This window comes from Phoenix dactylifera, chromosome 16 (genome assembly GCF_051530095.1).
Source record: "Phoenix dactylifera cultivar Ajwa chromosome 16, Ajwa_hap1_PhDact_Kaust_v1.1, whole genome shotgun sequence".
NCBI classification, from domain to species: domain Eukaryota; kingdom Viridiplantae; phylum Streptophyta; class Magnoliopsida; order Arecales; family Arecaceae; genus Phoenix; species Phoenix dactylifera.
This window is the reverse complement of record NC_143205.1, coordinates 12150875-12168985: the sequence shown is the minus strand read 5'-3', so window position 1 is coordinate 12168985 and position 18111 is coordinate 12150875. Positions and strand designations below refer to the sequence as shown.

Here is an 18111-nt window from a genome sequence, read left to right as displayed (position 1 = left end):
AAAATTGATCTTGAGGAAGTTTGGGGGTAGGAGCTCCCAGATAAAGAATACCTTGTGTAGAGCTGCCGAAGCAGTATAGGGACTTCAGATGTCCCAAACTGTTAAAGGTCTATGGAGCGGACTTGAGCACAGGTAGCAGAAATTATCCATGCAGTATTACATATTTCTTCAAAAAATATTTGTCTTTTAGACCACAATACTCTTTCGAAGACATCACACGTTTATAGAAAGACGAACAGCGCTGCTGATTAGATAGCCTCCTACACGGCCCATCACTCTAGAGATTTTATTTGGATGGACCACGTGTTAGTCCTACTTCACTATATGATTTTTTCTTTTCTAATTCTATTGGCCGCATTTACACCCATCGGATGTGAACCGCTATTATACTAAAAAAAAATAATTTGATTATAGTTAAATTTCTACTAAAATAGAGGCTATGGACAAATATGTAATATTCAGTCAATAAAAAAATTATAGTTTATAACATATTTTTTCAAAAAATATCTGGCAAGGTAACATGAGATCTTGGCCCTCCTGACCTCTACCATGCTCTCCATCAATCCAACGGTCCAGATAGTACATCACGACTCTTGATACCCCATTTTTCTTCAGCTCGTCCCTGCCATGTAGATGCCCTCGTGAAACCCCAAACCATACCTCCGTCCCTCCGCCTCCCTCCTCGCCGCCGCTCTCCGCCGCCCGCCGCCGCCGCCATGGGGCGCGTGATCCGAGCCCAGAGGAAGGTGGTGGCCTGGTGGGTATGGGAGCGGAATACCCACCACCGCAAGGGCCCGGCCCGCTTCTGCAGCCTCGACTGAGGCGAGCGCAATGGCTACCTTAAGGGTGTCGTCACCGATATCATCCACGACCCCGGCCGCAAAGCCCCCCTCGCCTGCGTCACCTTCCGCCATCCCTTCCGTTACAAGCAACAGAAGGAGCTCTTCATCGCCGCCGAGGGCATGTACACCGGTCAGTTCGTCTATTGCGGCCGCAAGGCCTCCCTCATGGTCGGCAACGTGCTGCCGCTCCGTTCCATCCCAGAGGGTGCCGTCGCTTGCAACGTCGAACACCACGTCGGCGATCGCGGCGTCCTCGCCCGCTCCTCCGGCGACTACGCCATAGTTATCAGCCACAACCCCGACAACGGCACCACCAGGTCCGGTTTCTGTACCATATCTAGGGGTTTGGACGCGATCTGATCTCTTCCTGAGTTCGAAAGGTACGATCTATTTGGTTTTCATTTTTCCCTTGATCTGATGGCAGAGTCTGCTCCTTTTAGTGGGGAAAATGGTATCTTTATCAGCTCGTACCTTCATTGAAGCTGGAATAGGGAAAAATATTAGGTCTTTCTCCCTCTGGTGATTATTTTGATGTTTTATGATTTATATTGAATCATTATATCTTGTTTGTATCAATGTACGTATAAATTTATCTCTGAATCTCGTGCATATGTTCTCATTTTGGTGATGTTAGTGATGTCATGGGGATGGTATTGGTTTGACAAAAACTTGACGTGTACTGTTTTGATGCAGAGTTAAATCCTAAAGGATAGCTGAATTTGGTAGTTGATTGTTATTAGGGTTATATTGATGCTTATTTTGTTGATGTGAGGATGGTGTTATCTATGGCTAGTTTGGTGATTTTTATAGCTGGATGAATTTCAGGATGGTATTTTAGCTGGCGTTATCTAAGGCTAGTTTGGTGAAAAAAGTCGCAATGTTTAATGTCATCAGTGTAGTTTCCTGGTGATGTGATGTAGTAGTATCAGTGTTGTAGGAAGTGCTGATGCACACCTCTGATTATGCAGCATTGGTAAGTGGGTAGGGAAAAGAATTTCATGAATTTGCTGCTATATAAGCTTATGGCATTCGAACGTGTGTTTGTGGTATTCTCGGTTTGTAATCAGTGGATCAGTGTTTCATTCTTGAAGATTTTGAGTGAATTGTAGGTGATGAGATTCAAAATTTGTTTTCGGAAATTTTTGATGAAAGGGGCAATCAGCAGCTTGGAATAGAACAAGTAATTCAATTTTCCCTGTGCTTGCAATTAGTTGCATCAATTGTGTGTTTTTTCTTTTGCAGCTCTTTTAAATTTTTAATTAAATCTTCTTAAGTTCACAAAACAAATCATGTATATTAATATTGTTAAGGAATTTGAAGAAGCATCTCTCATTTATGGAGAATCTTTTCAGAAATAAATATCTTTGTTTTCATTTCGATCTTTGCATGATTTGTTTGTCTATATCTGTTTAATGGGCATGCTGGCCCCCATATTGTTAGTCCTTCCATTATTTTAAGTTGCATGTAGAGTTATATAAATGGCATGAGTTTTTCTTTCCTAATTGCATATGCATGGACGAATAGTTATTACAGTTGCAGTCCTGGCAGTTTAAGTAGTTAGGTTATTCTGAAATGTAAGAGAGGGTATTTTAAAATAATAGGAAGCAACACATGAATGACTAGTAGAACATTGCTCGGCGAGGCCATAAAAGATGTGCTGCCTCGGAGTTTGACAGCACTACTTTCTGACATCCTTGCAGGATCAAGCTTCCATCTGGTGCAAAGAAGGTCGTGCCAAGTGGTTGTCATGCAATGATTGGACAAGTTGCTCTGGTGGAGGTAGAACAGAGAAGCCCCTTCTCAAGGCTGGGAATGCCTACCATAAATTCCGTGTGAAGATGAACTGCTGGCTGAAGGTTCGTGTTGTTGCCATGAATTCTGTGGAACAACATCATGGAGGAGGAAACCACCAGCGCATTGGGCATGCATCAACTGTCCGCCGCAATGCCCCTCCCGGACAGAAGGTTGGTCTTATTGCCGCGAGGAGAACATGACGGCTCAGACGACAGGCTGCTGCAACTGCTGCTAAGAGAAGAGTGCTTAGAGGTTCCTTATATTCTTGTTCTTTTTTCTCTTATTTGATTTGCTTGAGCATCTGTTAGTCCTATTTTGGAAGCTTAGCCAAAGTTTTGTAGCTGAAATCAAGAATCTATTAGGTAGTTTGTTGATTTTCTAGCTAACTTGTCGGTTTTTTATGTTGTTAGCCAGTCATATTTGGAATTGCTGTTCAGTGAAATTGAAATGGTGCACCATTTGTTTTGCTTTTTAACTGAATGATCTGTGCTATAGCAGTCTAGCTTGTCTCTATAGGATGCTTGATGATAAATGTTGTCGGTGTCTTTGCTTTTATCAACAGTGACACCCCCACTGCACCCTGTGAAGGGAATCTTTTTAACATAATTGTGGAGGTGACTTTTTTTATCTGCACCTTGGGGAAGTAAATTTACAAAATTTTGTTGGCGTATTTTTCTCATGAGAATTGTGGGAAGTGCTTTTATGTTATTCAAAAAGACGAGTGCAAGAAGTCCCATAACTTGTGAGTTAAGTGCATTCTATTGTATTGTTTTTTTTAATTTTATTTAAGCAATAGGACTGCAAGAGTATTTCTGGGTTTCATTTAATTTATTGAGATAAAAAAAAATAAAGAGGCAGGGACTCTAACACACAGTCACTGGTAAGCAATAATAGTTCTTAGCAATTTACCAGTTGAACTAATTAAACCAGTTAATGGACTGATAGGTGCTTTCTACTGTTAATACCAATCACTTTATTGAGAATAAATTTTAGTGATGCAAAGCGAGACTTAGAGGTGCAAAGAATACTAGGCTCATTTAATGACCAAGCCGAGCTTGAGCTGTTCCCAGTTTGTTTGTTTAAGAAATCTAGTGTGACTCTAGGATCATTTGAGATTTTTATTATAAAAGTTTGGTTGGAACAAGTTATATATGGTATTCAAAGTCCGTCCATAACCCTATAAAACTGTTACAGCAATCCAAATGAAAACATGAGAGAGAGGGGAGGAGGGAGGGAGGAAGATGAATCAGGCCAAATGATTTATAGATAGGATTTTGCGGAGTCTGAACCATGGTGTCTAACTGCTCTGTCTTGGCTAAATTCTTAAGCTTGGCAAGCTCCTCATTCATCCTGTGGGTTTGTTCTACCTGAGGAAAAAAACCAATGGGCTAATCCAGCAGTAGCATTGGCTTCACTCACTCTGATTTCCAGCCAGGTACTCTACTGCCACAGGAACTGGAACTTGTAATATAAATACCTAGAAAGATCATTAATAGATTGTACTTTAAACCATAGATCTTGTGAAGAAGCATGTGATAAGTGGGTGTACAATGAAGTAAGGTGTAAATAAATGGCTTTGATATAAGAGATTATGATCACATCCTTCAATTAAGTTGTTTCTATAAAGTATTTGATGGAGATGGGTTCTATTATGTTGATATAATCTCAGCTCATCTGATGAAATATTTTATTGTTGTACCCCAAAATATTTTATTTAAACAGCAGTAATCAATTAATGTGATCACTGCATCTTAACACAGAGCTCTAACTTTTCCTTCCATGTGGAAGCCTAAGGAAAAACAAGAAAAATGCCTCGGAAGGAAACAAAATATTTCTCAGAAAACTATATAACAAGGCAAAAAGGAAAGCTTTTTTTTTTCAATTATTTTTCTTTTATTCTCTTATCTCTTTTGCAATATGATTTCTTTTTTTTCTGTGGGTTGAAGAAAGAAAATTTTTGCTCATCAAACTGTCTATTCTCAATTGGGCAAAAATAGAACAAATAACCCTTCTGAATCAATGTCTTAAAATATATTATGTTGTATCTTTGCACCAAAACAATGGTTGGGATGGTTTGGAAGCAATAAATTGTCAGATGAAAGCCAAGTACTCTGAAAATTTTATATTTAGATATTTCATTGCAAATGCCAAAAGGCTACAAACAGCAGCACTCAGATTTTCCAAATCAAGAGGCATTAAGCAGCTCAAAATGTTGGCTCATCATGACTTCCCTGCATATTTAAAACTTGTAGTTCAAGGAAACAAGAACATTATGACAACATTCCACATAACATAAAAGAGATATGAAGACAAAATTTGTTTGCATTAAGCTAGGATTTCATTGAGAGCTTTGTGCTGGGATGCGACCTCCTTGGCCTTCTTAAGCTTGGCAAGTTCCAGATCCTTGCTCATCTTCCTTCGGTACATCTCAGCGAATGTGATGGGCTCATCTAATACCAGCTTCTCTCCCTCTCTGATCGCCAGTGGGTACACAATAGCCTCAGGTGCCGGGTTCTGGAATGCTGCGATCGACAGCCGTTCATAATTCGAGTTCACCACCGCCTGGTGGTCGGCATTCTTGAACCGTCCGTTGCTCAGATACTGTCTCAAAGAAGCATCAAGTCAGAATCAGGAGGACATTGTTAGGCTGATTTAATCTCTGATTTCATCAACAGATGAAACATGCACTGTTACACATTTTTCACCTTTAGAAGTCAGTAAATTCACTTGAAGTTAAAACTATTCCCACTTGTTCATGATGCACTTCAATGGTTTCTCTGTGATCAATGATCATACTCTTGTCAATTCACTTCAGCATGTTTATATTATAACCAAAAAGGCTGCAATTAGAAGTTTTATCAACAGATTTAGCAAAACCCCTAAAAAATCTAGAATTTAAACTAAGGTGAAAACCTTGATTTTTTCACCATATAGATTAAGTATGATAATAATATTTACTAATGTTAAAATATATTAAAGAAAATTATTCTTTTACTAATAATACTAGATATATAAGGTACTTACATGACCATGGTCCCCAAGGTTCACCACAAAGGCAGCTTCCACCGGCTGAACGGCGATCCATGTCTTGCCCCCATCCTTTGTAGCTTGGAGGCCACCTACTTGGTCCTGGTATAGGAGGGTGATGGTGCCCGGATCTGTGTGCCTCTTCAGGCCAAGGGTGAGGTCTGGCTGAGGGCATCTGGGATAGAAGTTCACCACCAACTTCTGGTCCATGTCCACGCAAGCCTTGGTCAGGGCCTCCTTCTCAAGTCCCATGGCCTCAGACAACACTCCCAGAAGCTTGCATGCCAAAACCATCAGCTTCTCGCTGTACGAATCGACGGCCGATTTCCACCCCTCCGGCTTGTCCGGCCACCTCGAGTAGTCCCGAGCTCCGACCGGGTGTGAGAAGAATGTCACAATCTCTCTCCAGTCTTGCACTGCTTCTCCCTGCACACAACATTAGTGCAGTGTTTAATTCTTCTTGTGTGCTGCTTGAATACAATCATGATCTTGTTTTTTTTTTGTGGAGATATTTAGTTTTGTCCATACTTCCATTGGCAGATCAATTTGATCTGTGCTTGATCATGCATGCATGTCTGAAAGCCAGCCATGCATTAATGCGTCCGCATCTAGCATGTAAATTGATGCAGTTTCCACCCAGCAACAAAAATATGTTCCAAGAACAAACGCAATATATACCTGGAGATGGCTGGATACTATGAATCCACCCTTCTTCCCCCCGGACATGTCGAACCGGAGCTTCTCCTCCGGCGGCAGCGCGAAGAACTCCTTCGCAAGCCTAGTCATCTCCGATACCAACTCCGCATCAACACCATGATCCACCACCTGGAATATCCCCCAGTCCTCGCACGCCGCCACAATCTTGCGGCGGATCTCCTCTCTCTTCTCGCCACCCGCTCCTTCCTCGTCGTCGATGCCAGCCAACGATATCACGGGGATATCGTTGCTGAATTGGTTGTATGCCACCTTCAGTCGCTCGTCCTCGTCGCGAACGAAGCTCGGTCGTAGTGTCTTCTCGTCGGTGGCGGTCGGAAGGAATGGTGCGGCGCCGGGTGCCATTTCTTCTCTCCCTTTCTCCTCCTCCTCTGTACACCGGAATTGTTCCAAGTTGTATGTGACTTGGAGATCATTGGCCATTGTGTGAGCTTATAAAGTTGGATCCATGAAGATTGGCAGCTCTAACTACCACTCGTGGACCCCGGCAGCTACCACATTTCTCTCTTCTTCTTCTGCTGCGTCTTCTCTAAACATTGGAATTGTTCTAAGTTGGATGTGACTGAGGCGGCGAGTGGCTGCTATGTGAGCTGATAAAGTTGGGTAAGGGAAGAATCGCAGCTCCGCCTGCCAGTCGTGGCCGTGGCAGCTACCACGTTTCTTAGCTTCCTTCCGTGACATAATATTTGTGACGTTTTCGGACCATTCTTGGAGAAAACAAGGTAATGCCAAATGAACTAGTGTCTGCTGTTTTCTCGTTAAGTTCGTAGAATAGGGACATTTTTTCTTCGCTAAAATATTTTTTAAAAAAAAACTGATATCTAAATATACAATATCTAGAAAAATAGTTTTAGTTCATCCTATAATTTTTTTAAAAAAAATATATATTTCAGAATGACTCATGTTTGGTTGAGTCTTTGTTTTTCTGAAAAAATCATACAATATATATATATATATATATATATATATATATATATATATATATATATATATATATATATATATATATATATATCATATTCTTAATAAAGAAAAAAATCTTGTCTCAAGCTTAAGAGCACTTTTGAAAAAGAAAAAAAATTATCCTAATTTTTAAGTGGTAAGAATTGGACTTTCTTATGTTCTACATAGATTTTTCTTACTCATGGAAGGTAGAAATCTTTATTTATATAAAAAAAGTCACTTTTTTATTTCTTTTTTTTGAAAATTCAATCAAATATGAAATATCTCTCTATTTTTTTGTTGACTCATTTTTTTCCTTTTTTTGCAAACTAAGCAATTCCTAGTGGGAAAAATATGGGACACCTCAAAAAGACTCTTATATATGAGTTTGAAATGTGGATGCATTGAGTGGCCGAGGGTCATCTACGTGAGTTGCTTTAAGGGCAGCCATTTGAGAGGTGACTAGGGAGGAAGGAGATTAGAGTTTTAAAGGCCCGTCCAATAGGCACAAGCTGATGTCGTGGAGGAGCTGATAGATATCCTGGTTTTAATAAAATGTTTTTGAAAGAAATTTGTTAATCAATTAAAGGCTTGATATATAATAGCCTTACAGCTGATGCAGTTTGAATCCCAAAGGAGAACGGGCTTTTGCAAAAGTATTCGAGGCGCCAAAGGCAAGCTGGATTGACCCCTTAGCGAACTGGCCCAAAAGTACATAAATAGATCGGGTTTGAGCTGAGTTGGGTGCACTCGAATCCATTTTGACAAGGTAATGTCTTCGTCCTCCCCTGCTAGGGCTTCACTGATCAAAGGATGGTGGAGCTCCCGTGACATAGCGCGGATGAGAGTAGGAGCGGTGCCCCGACAGTTCGATGGCAGTTGGATCTGGAGACTACATGTCTATCCCCCCGTCGCACTGTTTCTGTGGAAGATGGCATGAGGCTGCCTACCCACTAGGAGCATCTTGGTGCGGCTGGGAGTGAGGCTAGCTGCATATTGCGAAGTATGCCCGGCGGTGGAGGAGTCCATCTACCATGTGCTCGTCGACTGCCCGCGGGCCAGTCGGATTTGGAGGTGTGTGGGGTTCTCTTATGATCGAGGCAGAGGTGGTCGTCCACTGAGGAGTTTCTGCGCTTTCTAAGAGGCCCCAGGGTCGGGGTCTGGGGCGGAGGAGAGAGGGACTCGGGTTGCCTACCACTCCTGGTTGGACAAGAATGCACGAGTCTTTGAGGGCAGCAGCTCGCCCCTGAGGATGGTGGTGGCGAGGGCATTATTGCATGCGGAGGAGTTCTTTAGCACTGCTGAGATTTTACCCATCATGTTGGCCAAGAACATATGGGGTACCCCTTCTGCTCTTACAGCGTCCAGATATGTTTTTGTATCTTGGGTGCCCCACCCTCTGGCTTCTTGAAGGTAAATTTCAACGGCAGTATAGCCATTGATGGGAGAGGTGGAGGCATAGGCTTTGTCATTAGAGATCATGACTCCAGACAAGTGGTGACGGAGGGCCAGTGAATCTTCGATTCCTCGGTGGTGTGTGCTGAGCTTAGAGCCGCCTGGAAGGGCATATCCTATGCCCAATAAACACTCAGTGCAGACCGGATTAGGTCACTTCCTATGTGGCTTACCATTCTGGAGGTTTTATTTGGAGAGAGTGCAACATAGCGCCGGAGTCTTTTTCTGCTTTATTATTTTCGGATTTTGTTGGCCGTATCCACATCCGTAGGGTGTGAGCTGTCATTGTACAAAAAAAAAATTTCCTCAAGTCTTCCCATCGTAGACTTGATGGGCTGGTTCTGGGTGTGGACAACATCTACCTGAAAGGAGACTTAATTACAGTGATTGAGTGAATTCGAGGCCACAGTTGTGATGACCGGTACTCGCTGCTTTGGGACATATGCAGGCTCATGAAAGAGTTTGGCTCCTTTCGGACTATTCACGTCTATCAGAATGCAAACAAGTCGCTTCTTATACTGTACATCATTCTGAAAAAAATTCTTTATGAGTGTCTTGTGTCTATTTTTTTTTCTATTTATTTTTTTCTATTTTTATTGATTGCACTCATGGTCGACCCGTGTTTGTCGCCATTTAAAAAAAAAAAAATCCTTGATTGGCTTGCACGATGTGGGACTCTAAATCCAAAGAGGAGGGAGGCCACCACATCGGCGGTCCACAGAGCAATGGTAGGTTTAAGATGGTGGTATAGACCTTGAGCTTCAGCTTCTGGTGTACTCCTCCTTGTTGAGCTAATTCTAGTGATTTTAGCCAAGAGATTCCACGAAGGCGATCCCGCCCAGTTATTCCGATATTCTGACCATGTAAGTGGCAAAGAGTAGGATGAGGATGCAGAGGAATGGCCAGCACGAACTCCCTGAGGTCGGTAAGAACCGGATTATCCTCCGTCGAGCCATCCTAATCCTAATCCCTCATCCTTTGGCCGAGGAAGCCCCCCAGGCTCTGTCTTTCCTCCCTTCTCTACTTCCATATTCGTGGCCGTCCTCGCCGTCTCAGGTTGTTGCTGCCATCGCGGCTACTTGTCGCCGACCTAGTGAACTTGCTATGCCACTGCCAGACCACCGACCCACCTCCCTTACTCTCTGTTTTCCTATTTGAGTGGGATGAGAAACCTATGTTCATTCCCATTTTGGACCAAAGAGAAAAGGAAAGAAGAAAAAAAAGAGAGAGAGAAGAACAAAAAAGAAAGAAAACAATGATGAAGGAAAATCACTTTCCTAATTCTCCTATGATCCAGTTTATTGACCAATTAGGCTTAGACCTTTCGCTAATGGTTGACCCGGACTACTTGGGCCCAACTGGCCTTAGATGGGTATCTCTCTCTCTCTCTCTTCACTATATTGGTTGACCCATGTATCAGGTGCAGTGATTTAGCCAATTGCCAATGAATCAAAATCTGACCCTAATTGGATCCAAACTGAGTCTCTCTCTCTCTCCTCTCCATCTCTATTAGTCGACCTAGATCGAGTCTAATTTTTGTTAATTAGTCTAATTTTCTTTTAATCGATTAACTTGATTTAACTCAAGAACTATAATTTGATTAGATAAAAACTCGGATCTAGATAGCGAGGAGACATGATCGACGCTAGATTTATTACATTCAAGTAACCACGAACCCCACCTTCTAATTAAATTCAAAAGGACCTCTAAACCAAGGGATGATGAAAGGGATGGTCAAGACCCCTAAAGCGTAGATTAGTTTTGGTGGTTTGGATGTGGATAGGACCCTGCATTAGGATCTTTTTAAGTTGTGGTATGATGCTTTATAAAAATATAATAAGATATTTAATTATTTTAGTTTTTTGGATAATTTTCTTGATGGGTGAATTTCGAGAGATTTTAGAGGGGAAATAGTAAGTTACCTCTACCCCTAGTATATAATCATGATCTGATCTACATTATTTGAAAATTATTCTATTGTTATTATATTCTGCTTATATTAAGCATAATATGCATGCTGCATGAAGATGATTGAATCGAGTATATTTTATTTTACTTGGGCATAACTTGTATTTTATTGCATCGATAAATATATTGATATCGTTGTGCTCTAATTTTGTTACTCGCTAGTCCGACTATGATCACACAGATTTAGGATCTAGTCCCCTTTGGGGTCTCCAATGGGGCGGCATTGGTGCAGCCGACTGAGGCATTTTTGTAGTCGGAGTTAGTTTTCTTTCAAGCTTAGCGAGTCAATGTTGATTGCTAGCACATGCTGATGTAAGCATGTTCTCTGGGTGATTTCAAAGCTAGTTTCCATCCAGATATCCAGTAGGGCGATCAGTGACGCTTGATTGGTAGATAGTATATTATAATCAAGATCTAGTCTCTTTCGGGGTTTGCCATAGGCTGATCATAGCCATAATCGTGAGGATTAGGAGAGTGAGAATGGATGGTCCATCCCCTGTTTGTTTTGGAGAATATATTTTTGGCCAAATTCATTGTCTATTTTGAAATCTATATTGATAGATATGATATATTTAATGTATTCTTTAGCATATTGTTATTTATAGAAAATCATGCCAATTGAATTTTTTTTTTGTGTAATAACTTGATCTTACTAGAGGTTTTGGTAACTTACTGGGTTGTGAAGCTCATTACCTCTTTTCCTTTTTTTTACAAATGCATCCGGGGCTTGTGATCGAGCACTGAGGAGCTTAGGGTTTAGATATCATTTAATTAAAGAAATAAGTTGATATATTTTTATTAGTAATTGTGGACTATTTTTTTGAATAAATGCATTAGTTTAATTATCTCTACTACTGCCTGAGTTTAGAATGACATCAATAAAGGGCGGGCCTTGCATGTCCTATGGGTTAAACCCTAGGGATGTGTGGCCGTTTGTCACGTGCTTGGCTCGGGCCATTAGGTCCAGGCATGACAACCAGACTCCCACAATAGCTTTTAGAAATTCTGTTGATGTTTGGGAGGAGTGGTGGTTGCCATGTTAGAGACGGTTGGAGAGTTAAGGAGGGACATTAGCAAGTTGGTGAGGGAAAGATGCATGACGAGAGGAGGGGCTTGGCGTGTGGGAGAATCATAGTGAGAGGGGAGGGGCATGGCTAGATGACTCCTTTTAACTCTCATTATCATGTTGTACATTACATATCATTCATAATTATTACTAATCATGTGGAACATGAGACGGATTTGAATCCCAGATATATACAGAATGCAGAAAGATGTGCCTTTTGCTATAAATAATCATTAATATTTATGTGGAATACAAGAAGGTTTTGAATCCTACACAAGTGGAATGCAAGAAGGATAGAAATTGAACTCGATATACACATGGACCGGTTTCTAAAAAATAAATGATATAGAACTCAAGCTTTTCTAGAAGGATTTGAATCTTATACATATGTGGAATGTATGAAGGATAGGAATCCGACTAGGGCACTCGTGGATTGGTTTCGTGGTAAATAAGTGACGTAGAATTCAAGCTTTTTGGTCTTCAAAATCAAAAATTAAAAATCTGAATCCATAGCATGTAACTACCAAGGACCTCACCCAAAATGGCTAGCCGGAAGGTATTATTTGAGTTTTTTGATCCTATATAAGTACCTAAGATCCATCCAGTAAATAACCGATGTAGGACTAAACACACGGCCACACAGGTCCTCACATACTCCCTCCATTCAAGTCCTGACGTCCACGTCAGGCTAAGGATTCAAATCCATTCAAATCTAATTATAAACATCATGTCGGCCCGTGGTCAGCCCCAATGAATCTGTGTTACAGTGTCCCCTAGTCAGCATAGGTTATGAGCCAGGCCCGCTCTGATACCATTTGTAACTACTCAGGACCTCACCCAAAATAGCTAGCCGGAAAGTATTATTGGGGTTCTTTGATTCTGTATAAGTACCCAAAATTTACCCAGCAAATAACCGATGTAGGACTAAATACACGCCCGTACGGGTCCTCACAGAGCAACCATGAACAAATTGGGTTAGGATCTAATAACATCATTGTTGAAGAATATAAGTTGAAGAGTCTTAGTACACAATATTCAACTCCTGCAAATCATCAAAACTATTGATTTCTTAATGTAGGTTAGTTTTGGATTATCTTAACCAAGCATATTCATAATGTTCATCTATTATTTGAAGGAATAGAATATAAAAAGTTTAAGGTTAACTTGCCCAATGTAGGTCAAAAAGTTTTAATATAAAATATTAAGATAATTTTGGATCATGTCAACCAAGCATATCCATAATGTTTATCTGCTATTGGTAGAGCTTGACAAATTCAAGATGAGCATGTCCAATCTTTAATATGTTATCCTCTTTTCATTACAACTCTCGAAGCCATTCAGCTACCCTCTCTAGGTTAACTTGCTTTGTCATTACTACAGATATTCACGTTGCAACGGAGAGCTCAGGACAAGCGAAGCCTTTAACACAATGCTCTTTTTTAGAAGAAAAGCTAACCATTCCTCTCTCTGATCCAAAATCAATGATCAAGCAGCCAAATCCAAGATTAATATCATTGTTTTTGAACCATACTAGTGAAAATGCCTAAAAACAAAAATTATATATTTGATGTTTCCCAGTCTATGCATCAAATAAACAAAAAAATGCAACGTTTTCAGCGAGCTAGCGTGATAAAATATACAATAATCTATATATGCTAAAGCATGTATAGATTGAAATCAATAGTTTTTAATGCTTTGAAAAAAAACATGGTTTTGTACTATAAATGTTGTTCGGATTAGGCTGTCATGAACCACTAGCCCAAGCTCAACAAAACCCATAAATATGTTATTTTACAAGCTATCCAATATTAAATATATATTAAGCAAAGTAGGATGTGGGTAAGCCCAGTCCAATGTGCACCATTAGGCTCCATTATGTATAAATAGGGTGCGCAGATAACACGGCAAAACTGCATATAAAATTTCAAGAACGATTATGAGTTAAATGAAACAAGGGCAAGACCTAATCAACATCTTGAAGTCATACCAAGGTTCAAGAATCAATTTTCTAATTCAAAAATCCTTCCAAAAAAAGTTATGCTAAAAATATAAAATCCTAGTGAAATAATTATGCTAGTAAAAGCAAAGATGGTGCTGGAGGGTGACTCGACCACTGTCATTAGTTAGATCAGGGGGGTCCAAGAGGTAATGGTTGTGTCGACCTTTTGCTCCGAGATATACGGGCAATGGTGAGAGACGGAGGGGCTTTTCAGACCAAGCATGTTTTCCGTGAAGCTAATGGAGCTGTGGATTGGATGGCCGCTTATGTAGCCAATCATTCTGGTAGTATTCTGTGGACTGGTGATGGAAAGTTGCCTCTGGCACTTTAAGGTATTCTGTTTTTCGATTTTGTTGGGTGTATCCGTACTCGTCAAGTATAATCTACCCACTTGAGCCAAAAAAAAGAAGAAAAGAAGCAAAGATGGTGAAGCAATTTTTTGATTATTTCTGTACTTGGTGCTAAAAAAGTTGGAGAACCTATAAATATAATTTGTTTTGGATAGATTAAAATCAACTTGGATGTAGCTCCAAAATTTATAATGAATTGCTCGAAGTATCTATACTATATTATCAAACTAAAAGGAATATATCAGATAAATTCCATTTATTAAGTTTGTTAACCAAAGCGTCCTTAATTTTTCAGTAGACATTTTAAAAATCATGCTTTCAATAGAATCTTTAATAAATATCAAATAAGACATTTTATTTTCTTAATTGCCAATTGGATGATTTGTTATCTTTTGAACCCACCAATTCACATACTATTACCTTTAGATTAAACCATTTAAATTTCATCTTTTTTTCCCAATTCAAATTTTATGCATTCAATTTGCTATTTTTATTTCATATTTATATTTATGTAAAAATATTAATTTAATTATAATTTTATCCTGCCATACTTTTTTTCTAAACATGCATTACACGTGCTTGAATTGGTAATTTTAATAAAAAAGTAGGTGTGTTTATTTGCTCCCACTATACAAAAACTTAATTAACTCGAGTCTTGAACCCTTCTGTGGCTTCATAAGAAGTTATTTTTATCTGATGTTAGAATATTATGAGCACTAACATATGTCTATTGCAACCATTAGGATCTTTATTTCTTTGGACAAAAAAATGTTCATTGTAGTTGATTACTGTGCATCCTCTATGAGATGCATTTTTGGTACCTTTTATGATATTACTTCAATACCTTAAATCATGAAAATCGTGTTTTTTCTTTTTTGTTTTTGGCTACTAATTTGCTCTTCAAATCTCCCAATAGATAAAGAATGCATGGAAAACAGCAAAATAATAAAGAAGCTGAAAAATCATGAACAATAAAGATGCACAATCCAGAGTTTCTCAAATGGTAAATCTATCATTTTGGATGGTCTCTGTTACGGGGGGTTCCCCGAATTTAGTCCCACATCGGCTAATCAGCGGGAAGGTCTGTGCCATATAATGGGGGGCTCAATCACCCTTCCCTTAGGAGGCGCCTTTTGTGGGGCAAAACCGTGAGGCGCCGTGAGGAGGGCTCCGGGTACGCTCGACCCCCAAATCGGACCCAAAGCGGACAATACCTTCTGAGGGACACTCTCTCTTCCCCTGCTCGGCTGGTGTGTGGGCTCTGCTGGTGACGGGGTGCAAATCCCGCATCAGATGGCGCTAGAAGGAGGGCCTCGGCCCTCCGCCTATCCAGCAAGGAGCCGACCCGGGCACAGGACCTCCCCGTTGGGGGGGCTGTGTTACGGGGGGTTCCCCGAATTTAGTCCCACATCGGCTAATCAGCGGGAAGGTCTGTGCCATATAATGGGGGCTCAATCACCCTTCCCTTAGGAGGCGCCTTTTGTGGGGCAAAACCGTGAGGCGCCGTGAGGAGGGCTCCGGGTACGCTCGACCCCCAAATCGGACCCAAAGCGGACAATACCTTCTGAGGGACACTCTCTCTTCCCCTGCTCGGCTGGTGTGTGGGCTCTGCTGGTGACGGGGTGCAAATCCCGCATCAGTCTCTACTATGGTCTAATTTTGAGAAGCGCCTAACTTAGCACATTTCTTTTATTTCTCTTCCTATCCTTTATTATTTTGACAAAAGTTGCTGCCACTAGGATATCTTATTTCTTTTTTCTTTTTATGCTCAAAAGCAGGAGTTACTCTCATGAAAATATCTTTGTTGCAACGAGAGTATCTCTATAAAAGTAGAGATTAAGCATCCAAAAATATCAATAAACATGTGCTATATATATATAATATTAGCTATCTATAATAAATTATAACATTACATGAACAATGATCACTCAAGTTCATGCTTATCCATTTTGAACCTTTAGCTAGTCCAAATGCCCAATGCTAGAGGTTGCAATTTTTAACCAAAACCAGCCAACCTGCTTAACCTAGTGGACCACACTAGGTTGAACAAAAATTTAAAATTTATATCCAAGCACAAGGAATTTTGAAAATAAAATTGAATAAATGGCATGTTTAAGATCTTCTCAGTTCTTATTTTCTGATTATATTTGAAAAAAATAAATTTTTTATTTTACTTTTCACTATATTGTAATTTTGTTTTGCTGAGGTATACAATTAACCAAGAAAACACTAAAGTCCCGTTTAGGGGAGCTGTTGGCAGTAGAGCTTTTATAAAAAGTTGTCTTGTTGTTTGGTAACTACATTTTTAAATTGTTATGACACTTTAACATGTGTTTGGTAAACAAACTGATAAAAGTACTTTTGTATGGCAAAATTACTATAAAGGATATTGTATAGTATGATACGCATAATAAAATATAACATATATTAATACATAAATATATGATATAGTATAATATTATTATAATGTAATATAATATTATATTTATAGTATAATACAGTAATAAAAGTACAATATTATAATTATTAGTGTACATTAATTTTTCATAATATGATATAATACTAAATTATTTAACATAATATATTAATGTATTATGATATAATGTAATATAATATTATATTTATAGTATAATACAATAATAGGAAACAATAATACCTCTTCTTGCATAGAAGGGAGTTTGTTCCATGGCTAGGGTTCTTTGTTAGGGCTCTAATAGATTTTTAGATTCATAAAGGGACAAAATATGTAATTATTATTGTGGTTCAAATTTGGCCTGAGGATGACCACGCTGGAGGAGTCGAGGGAGCTGCCGGAAGGTTGAGGAAGAGGGCGAGCCACCTCCCGTGTGACAACGTACATGCACAAAGCCTCACTGGTGGTTCCGATGAGGCCCCGCCGACGCTCAAGTTAGGATGGATCTTAGATGGATCCAAGTCCTTTAGGCGTTATCCGATGGGGCTATTTATAATCCCTGTAGAGATGCCCAGGTAGCGGAGATATGGCCCGTTCTCATCATGAGAAGAGATGGCTTCAAGCCAGATGGCGCGTTGCTAGAGCTTGCTTGAGACACACGACGCAGTCCATTTTTGTGAGCGGTATGGCGTTGACAGCTATAGCAGGGTATGGCTAGAGTAGCAAGACATTGTCCTTGACTGTTGTTGGCCAGCAAGCAAAATATGACGCGAAGGCGTTGCAGTGTACGACTATGTAGGCAGCGTAGGCAGGCTCGTGGATGCGCCTGTAGGCAAGATCGAGCTCGGTGAGAAGTCGCACATATGTTTGGCTAGGTCGGCTTGTCGGATGCTGAGGTCGGCCTAGCATCCCTAGTTTCGAGATGTGCTCGGTAGAGCGCCTCGAGCCCGAGGGTCGGGGAGTGTTATTGAATAAGGCGCTCTGAGCTTGGTCGGGGCGCATCGGCGAATATAAGGGCGCCTCGGGCTCGGCTAGGGCGCGTCGGCGAATATAAAGGGTGCGACTCGAGCTTAGGCTCAGGTCGTTGTTATGAGCATCAGAAATAGGTTGACACAAGTCGTAGCAGCGGAGAGACCCATCGGAGGTCGGCTGAGCTCTCAATGAAGTCCGAGCTCGGATTAGCTCTTAGCGGGACCGAGGCCCGGCTCAATCGGTGCTGGGATTTATTTGGCTAAAATTAGGTGGCCTTATTATTGTGAGCAGGACGATCCATTTTGCCCCCCCATCAATTATATTTTATTATAGGTATTTTGGTTAAAAAATTTTTTTCGGCAAAGCTCAAAATAGTTTTTTTAGAAAGCTCCAATATGGAGCTTCTCCTAAAAAGCGGAAAGCTAAAATAGCTTTCTAAAATTTTTATCGGATATTTTTTTTATTTAAAAATATTTTTAGAAGATCAAAAGTATTTTTTGGTCCTCCAAAAATTTTCTAAATGGGCCTAACTATATTGATAGATTAAGTATATATAAAATAGATGAATT

At 40.2% G+C, this 18111-nt stretch overlaps 1 protein-coding gene and 1 pseudogene across 2 annotated transcripts; one reads left to right on the top strand and one right to left on the bottom strand.

The window, feature by feature from the left end:
- The first annotated feature begins 591 nt into the window (after window positions 1-591).
- On the top strand, window positions 592-3017 carry LOC103708218 (large ribosomal subunit protein uL2-like; annotated as a pseudogene). The gene is made up of 2 exons (XR_015973994.2): window positions 592-1159; window positions 2543-3017. The product of XR_015973994.2 is annotated as a large ribosomal subunit protein uL2-like (transcript).
- A 1726-nt stretch (window positions 3018-4743) lies between these two features.
- LOC103708217 (flavanone 3-dioxygenase F3H1-like) lies at window positions 4744-7031 on the bottom strand. Its single transcript, XM_008793040.6, has 3 exons — window positions 6342-7031; window positions 5661-6089; window positions 4744-5237 (listed from the first exon to the last, which is right to left on the bottom strand). The coding sequence occupies exons 1-3, from the start codon at window positions 6798-6800 to the stop codon at window positions 4962-4964; spliced, it is 1164 nt and encodes a 387-aa protein (XP_008791262.4). The 5' UTR covers window positions 6801-7031; the 3' UTR covers window positions 4744-4961.
- Window positions 7032-18111: the final 11080 nt, after the last annotated feature.